The 7,866-nt window shown below is 43.9% G+C and overlaps 2 protein-coding genes across 3 annotated transcripts in view; one reads left to right on the top strand and one right to left on the bottom strand.

Moving 5' to 3' along the window:
- aebp1b (AE binding protein 1b) overlaps positions 1–4,830 on the top strand; it is a 16,557-nt gene extending 11,727 nt beyond the window's left edge. Inside the window, exons 14-22 of the mRNA XM_019861138.1 lie at positions 360–483; positions 656–852; positions 954–1,130; positions 1,410–1,570; positions 1,650–2,146; positions 2,251–2,390; positions 3,429–3,528; positions 3,610–3,776; positions 3,858–4,830. Coding sequence (XP_019716697.1) covers positions 360–483; positions 656–852; positions 954–1,130; positions 1,410–1,570; positions 1,650–2,146; positions 2,251–2,390; positions 3,429–3,528; positions 3,610–3,776; positions 3,858–4,241 — 1,947 coding nt within the window. The 3' untranslated portion in view covers positions 4,242–4,830. The remainder of the gene's footprint in view (positions 1–359; positions 484–655; positions 853–953; positions 1,131–1,409; positions 1,571–1,649; positions 2,147–2,250; positions 2,391–3,428; positions 3,529–3,609; positions 3,777–3,857) is intronic.
- Positions 4,831–7,866, bottom strand: part of pold2 (polymerase (DNA directed), delta 2, regulatory subunit) — an 8,252-nt gene continuing 5,216 nt past the window's right edge. The window contains exons 8-11 of one of the 2 annotated variants that reach the window (XM_019861175.1): positions 7,532–7,689; positions 5,765–5,892; positions 5,577–5,678; positions 4,831–5,185 (exon numbers count right to left, since the gene is read on the bottom strand). In XM_019861175.1, the coding sequence (XP_019716734.1) occupies positions 5,025–5,185; positions 5,577–5,678; positions 5,765–5,892; positions 7,532–7,689 (549 nt within the window). In that variant the 3' untranslated portion in view covers positions 4,831–5,024. The remainder of the gene's footprint in view (positions 5,186–5,576; positions 5,679–5,764; positions 5,893–7,531; positions 7,690–7,866) is intronic. The other variant, XM_019861168.1, reaches the window with a different exon arrangement.

Below are 7,866 nucleotides of genomic sequence, written 5' to 3' on the forward strand. Positions count from 1 at the left end.
ATATACACACAGAGAGAGAGAGAGACACACAGAGAGAGAGAGAGAGAGAGAGAGAGCAACATAATTTTTTTAAAAAGGTGTCATTAATTACCAAGTGGAAGCGACATCAAGCCAGCCACTGTCAGCCTCGCTGTGGCAAACATGGCCATGAATGCAGGTTCATCAATATATCTAGCTTTCAACCACCGGAGCGCAACATGGCCTTCCATGCACTCGCAAGTTTTCAGGGTGGAAGCTAATTAAGGACAAACTGTGTGAAAATTCTATAGATGGTTGAATGAGCTGCAAGCATGTGAAGACTTGACACAGTGAAAACAAAACATAGTGACACTGAGTGTGGCTTTCTATCTGCTGTCCAGCTTATGAAGTCAGTGAATGAAGAGTGTCCCAAAATCACCAACATTTACAGCCTGGGCCGCAGCTCCAAGGGACTGGACATCATGGCCATGGTGATCTCTGGAAATCCCACGGAACATGAAATAGGTGAGTACGGGTGGCAGAAAATAGCCTTTTACTGTCTGTTGTTGAAAGTTCAAAGGGAATCGATTTAATGATTGGTGCCCCTTGCGCTTCTTGTTTGTATCGATTAACACCAGCTCGTGTCATTTGTTTATCATTGATGGAAAACTCCAGCCCTGTTTGGCATTCTGTGCAGGGGAGCCGGAGTTACGCTACACAGCGGGTCTCCACGGTAACGAGGCGGTGGGCCGGGAAATGATCCTGCTTCTCATGCAGTACTTGTGCAAGGAATACACAGACCGAAACCCTCGAGCGCAGCGGCTGGTGGACGGAATTCGCATCCACTTGGTGCCCTCACTCAACCCTGATGGACATGAAGAAGCCTTTCAAGCAGTAAGCTTGTTAAAAAAATTTTTAAAGAGGAGATACCTGGGAATGGTGGTGAATGATGGTCATTTGGTTGTCCGTGTCCTCTTGCTTTCTGTCTGCTGCAGGGCTCAGAGCTGAGCGGATGGACCACCGGCCACTTTACCTATGATGGATTTGACATTTTCCAGAACTTTCCAGATCTAAACAGCATCCTGTGGGATGCAGAAGAAAGAGGCATGGTGCCCAAACTATTCCCCAACCACCACGTTGCCATACCTGACAACTACCTACATAACAGCTCTGTAAGTGTCATGGTTTTCTTCAAGGTGGAAGGAACGTATCAGTTGTTGGTCCGCCTTCTCTGGTGGATTAGAAGTACTGACCTAAATTAAACATTTTTTCTTGTGAAATACTTTTGGCCACACTGCTTCTAGTACTGTGCTGTATGTGGATGTTATATATTTTTGTATTTTTGTAATTTGCCTAAGGCTGTCAGAATTAGTAGTGCTGGCCTCTGTACTGTATATAGAGGAAGGTGTTGAATTCACTAGTTTGGCCCTAACACTCCTGTTTGGTCCCAGATTGCAGTTGAAACCAGGGCCATCATCTCTTGGATGGAAAGCCACCCGTTTGTGTTGGGGGCAAACTTTCAGGGTGGTGAGTCATTTGTGGCCTACCCATTTGACAGTTTACATGCCAACAAGCCCGCTGAGGACAGGCCCCACAGCCGCAAGAAGAGACAGTACGACCTCACGCCTCATGGTTGGACGTCATTTTTTTTTTTTTTGTGCATCCGCCTCATTCAAAATTCTTTCACACAGGTATGAAGAAGAGAGTTTCGATGTGTCCGAGTGGGGACACGGATACCAGGAGCAACCGGATCAAGACTGGAGAAATCGAGGCTATTCGGAGCATGAGTGGAGAGGACATGGCTATGACCAGGGACACGGTTATGACCACGGACACGGTCAAAGCTATGATCACGGCCAAGGTTACGACCACGGCCAAGGTTATGACCACGGCCAAGGCTATGATCACGGCCAAGGGTATGACCACGGCTACGATCCCAGCTACCACCAGAGTTACGACCACAGGGAGGAGGAGGATGACAGGGAGAGAAGTGGCGGCTACCATTACGCTGAGCCTGAGGAAGACCTGCGAGAGATCCCAGATGAATCCCTCTTTAGGTGGTTAGCCGTGTCCTATGCGTCCACACATCTGACCATGACACATAACTACCACGGGTCCTGCCACGGAGACGTCAACGCAGGGGCGCACGGAATCATCAATCGAGCCAAATGGAAGCCAATCACCGGAAGTAAGTCGAGACCAGTAGGTTCAATGTCTGCTGCCTGCAGCTTTAACTTCTAATGCAAGCACACTACATCTAAAGTTTTTAATAATGTCTCTCTCTCTCCCCAGGCATGAACGACTTTAGCTATCTGCACACCAACTGCTTGGAGCTGTCCATTTTCCTCGGCTGTGATAAGTTCCCTCATGAGAGTGAGCTACAGCGAGAGTGGGAGAAGAACCGAGAGGCCATGCTCATCTTCATGGAGCAGGTTGGACACACACACACTGACAACAAACTACTTGGAATTAATGAGGTTGTGAAGGAAATCTTGGTCAGGGCCAGTGAGTTCTTCTCTGCCCCAAACACTATCAGATGCACAGACCTACATTTACATTGGATGTTAGCAATTTTTGGCCAATCAGATTTCAGCCTCAATGTGTTGCCATGTCAATTTAATCTGCCCAAGGCCTCCAAAATCCGTAGTGCTGACCGATTTAATTTAAATGATGTTAGCAATGGGAATGAATCTTTCACCAATTAGATTTTACATTCAATAATGTCAGCATTTATTTTAACCGTCATCAGATTGGTTTGTCAGAGAAAGCCAAGTTCGACCAGCAAAACACATCTGTCGAGGTTTGCACAGTGCACACGTGAATACATTTAATAATCAGCATCTCTGGTGATGTATTTTATTTGACTTGTGGTTTTGTTTTGTTTATTTAAAAATGGAGTCTGACCTGCCCCAAATGATGGATGCGGCACACTTTCCTGCTCTTATTATACTGTACTGTATTTTTGTATACTATTCATGGTTCCCTTAATTGGAACATGATAGAAGTGGTATAAAGATGTGGAATAAGTCCGCTAAGTCCCCACCTAAGGAAGTCATCTTGATATCGGTCCTGGCTCACATTCATCATCCTAAATCATGTGTCAAACTCAAGGCCCGGGGGCCAGGTATGGCCTGCCACATCATTTTATGTGGCCCGCGAAAGCAGCTCAAACATGTCAACTTCCATGATCCTTGTCTCCCAAAATTTTAAATTTTCATTTGTAATAAGAGATATATTCTAAGCATTTTCTTGTTACCAAACCCCTCATGATAGTAACTTAAACAATAGTTGAATCAACAGTTATTTTTGACTTCTTTCTGTGGTTTCAGTCATAACATCCCTCCAAGTGAAACTGTTTTAGATTGTTACAGAAGTGTAAAAACAAAGTATACCTGTGCGATTGTGAGTTATACTGAAACAAAATAAAAACTATCTTTATGTATTATTAAGTCAACTGTTTTTGTGCATAGGTTCATCGTGGAATTCGAGGCATCGTGAAGGATGAGCAGGGCAACCCGCTTGGAAACGCCACCGTGTCTGTCGAGGGGATAAACCACGACATCACCACAAGTCTGATCAAGTGCACGAATCACATGTGATGGCCGAATTTGTACTTAAAGCAAACATTTGTTCCCTTTTGTCTCACTGTAGCTTCAACCGGAGACTACTGGCGGCTGCTAAACCCTGGCGAGTACCGAGTAACGGCCAAAGCCGATGGCTTCGCCTCCGTGACCAAACTTTGTGTGGTGGGTTACCAGGCAGGAGCGACCACGTGCAGCTTCAACTTAGTCAAGTCCAACTGGGACCGCATTAAAGCGGTGAGAACATCATGTTAGCATGCGACAGTGGTATTTTGGCATCGAACGAAGAGACAAATCTATTCTGTCATTTGCCCGCAGATTTTGGCTCTCCATGGCAACAAGCCAATTCGCTTGGTCAGCCATGGCAACACGATAGTGCAGCCCCCGGTTGTCAACAGCAATGGCCGTGTGGTTAATGCGAACGGTGGAACCTCACCAAACGTACAACAAAGCAAGGAACACTTGAGGAGACTCAAAATCGCTCGTATTCGCCGTCTCCGTCAGCAAAGGTTATTGCGGTTGAAATCAACGACGACAATCACTACCCTGCCACCAACAACTACCCCAGTTGCCACCACGCCAGGGACCACCACGCCCTGGTATGACTCATGGCAAATCGCGGAGGGACAATCATCAACGCCCGGTGACTTCACAGACTCATTGCTGGACTTCAATTACGAGTACAAGATTGATGACTATTAAAGCAACCTCACTGCGCTGATAGCTGTTAAGTTCTCCGAACTACAGTTCAACAATCCAGAAATGTTTCCCTCAATCAAGCTGTACAGTTCAATTTAGTATGTTGTGCTTGAATATCAGTGAACGAAATGCTGGAAATATGTCTGTGACGTCCATAGTTTGACATCACAGTAACACGTCAGTGTGGCAACAACTATAATCGTAGACTAGAAAAAAAATGCTTTTGGATTTCACATGTAGAAGTGCCAATTCAACATAATGTCGTGGCTCCCAAACACTACCATACTGTAGCACACCACGTGGTATGGATAATTTATTTTTGGTACCCTTCACAAATATTTACAGAGGAAATGCAACTGAACAGAAGTGACACAAACTGAACTGCTTGGTGGAAGCAGGGCTTTCAAGTAAACAAAGTTCATGTATGCAACTTTCAATCTTCAAGAACTGTATATTGTATCACACCTGGCAATGATTCGTCATTGACAATTAATCATCTTTTCTGTGTTTGTGCTGCATCTTTCTGACACAATATCCAGTGTTTTTATACAATAATTTTTTTATTACAGATGCACATTAAAAACTTTTTTTTAATTCAAGATGTAATTATTTACAGTGTTGTCCTCCATAAAAAAACAACAACAAAAAATACATTTTATGGTTTGTAACTGAAGGTTAAAGATGGCTGGTACATCTCAGGTGGAAAAAAAAATGCAGCTATAATTTAGGCAAACCTTACAATACTGTCACGCTCAATACATATGAGGTTAATCGAGAGCACTCCTCTCAGTGGCTGATGTTCATCTCACTCTCATCGTCATCACCCGCAGAAAAGGCAGTGAAACTGATTGGCTCGCATTCAAGAGTGCGCAGGTTGACAAGACATGCAGTTTGGGTGCTGTGGAATGTTGGCACAGTCACCAAAAGGATTTCTTGGCCATCAGCACCTGGTGAAGTGAAAGCACGACTGATTCACATACTGAATTTCGAAAGCAATGCAAAGCTTAAATAAAAATGATCGTTATTACAGTGATACCTTGACTTACACGTTCAGTTTTGTTCTGTGACCAATTGTAACTCAATGTCCTTCTTTGATTTATTGCTGACTTTATGTCGATGACTGTCAGTAAGTTGTCATTAAAAAGCTGCACTTAGCACATCCTTTTGATTGATATTTAGCTTTTTCTTTAAGAAGAAAATGCTGAGTTTTCACAAAACGCATAGTAATATCTGGCATGAATATCAAGATGTGAAATTTTGTCCATATCGTTCAGCCCTACTATAAAAGCTAGGTAAATTCCCCTTGTTAAGCCAATGAGTACCTGTACACACACAAACCTGTAAGGCGCTTTGACTCAAATGTTGGAGCGTTCCCGCTGAAGTACACATGTGGGCACTCTTCCAAGATGAACGGATCTTTCATGTAAAACGGGTAACAACCTAACAGAAAATCCACAGATATTGCGTGGAGTGATTAGAAAGTGGTCATCTAGATGATTCGACTAACTGCAAAGAGCCTGTCACACCAAGGGTATCTGGAGCTGTCGGAGCGAGGTGGCGCAATCGCAGTGTTTCTTCCAGAATCTCCAGATGGCTGTTCATGCTGCTGTAGCGCACGATGTCACTGACATTCTGACCTGAGGTGCCCAGGAACCTGGATAGAAGAAAAACACTGCTTTCAGACAAATCATAGGGACCTCTTGCAGAATAGGGACAAGAGGGAAAGTCCCACAAGGAAAGCTCCAGTAATTTATATTAAAACATTAGATCATGACACCCACACATGCGGGCCTTCTAAATGTGGTTTACCAGTAGTGATAAAGCAACACCTGGAGCATTTTGAAGATGCTTTTCATTGGCCGTGGGCCAGGTATGCCAACTAATGGGCAAGGGCAGCACCTGTATTTATTATTATTATTAATAACAGTTTTTTTCATCAAAGATGCAAGTAAACTTTTCTAGATGTATTAATATTTTGCACCAATTCAGAATGTTCCTTTGTTTTTACTCGAACACATCAGGTTTTCATAACACTACTATGACAGACAATAATATGTGCGGTTCCTTGAATGGCTGATTAGCCTTTATTGTTTGCATTTTTAGGAAGAGACGCGACTGGTCCATTATGGAATGGAGACTGGGTGCTCTTGGGAGTAGAGGAAAAACCATGCAGACATTCAAGGAACCCAAATCAGGGGAAACGTGGTGAGCCAGTTCCCATTCCTCTGACCCCAAAAACACTGTGTGCAAAACAACTCGATGAGCCAAAGTCTCCTAATGACACTGACATCTACCAGGCTGCATCTAAGTACCGTAAGCAGACTGTGCTGAACATGACGGACACTGAGATGGACCATCTGGCTTACTTTCTTGGGCATGACTTAAGAGTTCAGATTGAGTTCAATAAACTCATGAAGAAGACCACGCAACTTGCCAAGATCAGCAGATTTTGGCGGCACTCAAACAAACACCATTAGACAAGGGGTTAAAGTGTCATATTAAAATAAATTTCATTTAAGATCATTGGATTTGACTTTTACATTTTTGAATATTTTTACAACGTAAATAGTATTTGTTCACATTCGTCAGGGGTACCCAAACTTTTTGCAAAGAGGGACAGATTTGGTGAAGTAAAAATGTGTGGAGGCCGACCAACCATTCAGGATCCAGTTGCTTTATTTGTTCACGGTGTTTGTTGCCAGTCATCTTGTTGTAGATTGCATGTTTTGATATAATTTTTTTCCAAGCAGCCACAGGCTCTTCACAAATCAGGCCAAGACAATTATTTCGTATTTCACTGAAAAAAACTGTCCCAATTTCCACTTGCTCTTGGAAACGATGGCCTTCTCTTCAACTTTCCTTTTCTTTGCGGCAGTTTTTATTTTAGAAATAGGCTAGAAAGGACCACACATGGGTCATGCAGTCCGGGGTGCGTCTGGAAATTCACTTTGACGCCTAACACAACTGCGGGAGTGAGGTGTTCTGAGAGGCAGAGCGCGCTCAAAGTCTATTTCCACACATACTCGAGTGTGGCTACTGGTCTACTGCCATCTTCAGGTGAAATATAGAATAGCATTTTTGGTCCAAGTAAATTTTGTACTGTGGTCAAAAATGATGGACCACAAATGGTTAATTTTTTTTGCCAGAAGTTGTGGGCCACAATTGGTTCCCCGGGACAGATATTCCTGTACTGTAGCTGGACTCCAGTGTTTTCTTCCGCCATCTTGCATAGAGCTAACACGAGGCATTTGCTTTTCCAAAATGAAAGTGTGTGCGTGTGTGTTGTTCCTCACTTCACTCCGTCTACAGTGGCCTGGTAGGGGTTAGATGCCAGCTGCAGTGTGGGGTAGACAGAGGACAAGGGAAACATACAGCGATGCAGAGGCTGCTGAGGCAGTGTGTAGTTGGTGGGGTCATACTGGCCAGGCATCACATCCACTGGGACCGAGGTCTTAAAGGGAAAGGAGATATACACACACTTTGGTGACAAACAAGCACTTTGATGCTCAACACCCATCTGAAAGTCTTTAGTAACATTGGGTGGTCAACAAATTGCAAGTAAAAAAATATATAAATATGTTTATTTATATTAAATTGTGCGGGGGGGGGGGGGGGGGGGGGGGGACCC

Source organism: Hippocampus comes, unplaced genomic scaffold (assembly GCF_001891065.2).
Source record: "Hippocampus comes isolate QL1 unplaced genomic scaffold, H_comes_QL1_v1.1 scaffold147, whole genome shotgun sequence".
In the NCBI taxonomy this organism is placed as follows: Eukaryota; Metazoa; Chordata; class Actinopteri; order Syngnathiformes; family Syngnathidae; genus Hippocampus; species Hippocampus comes.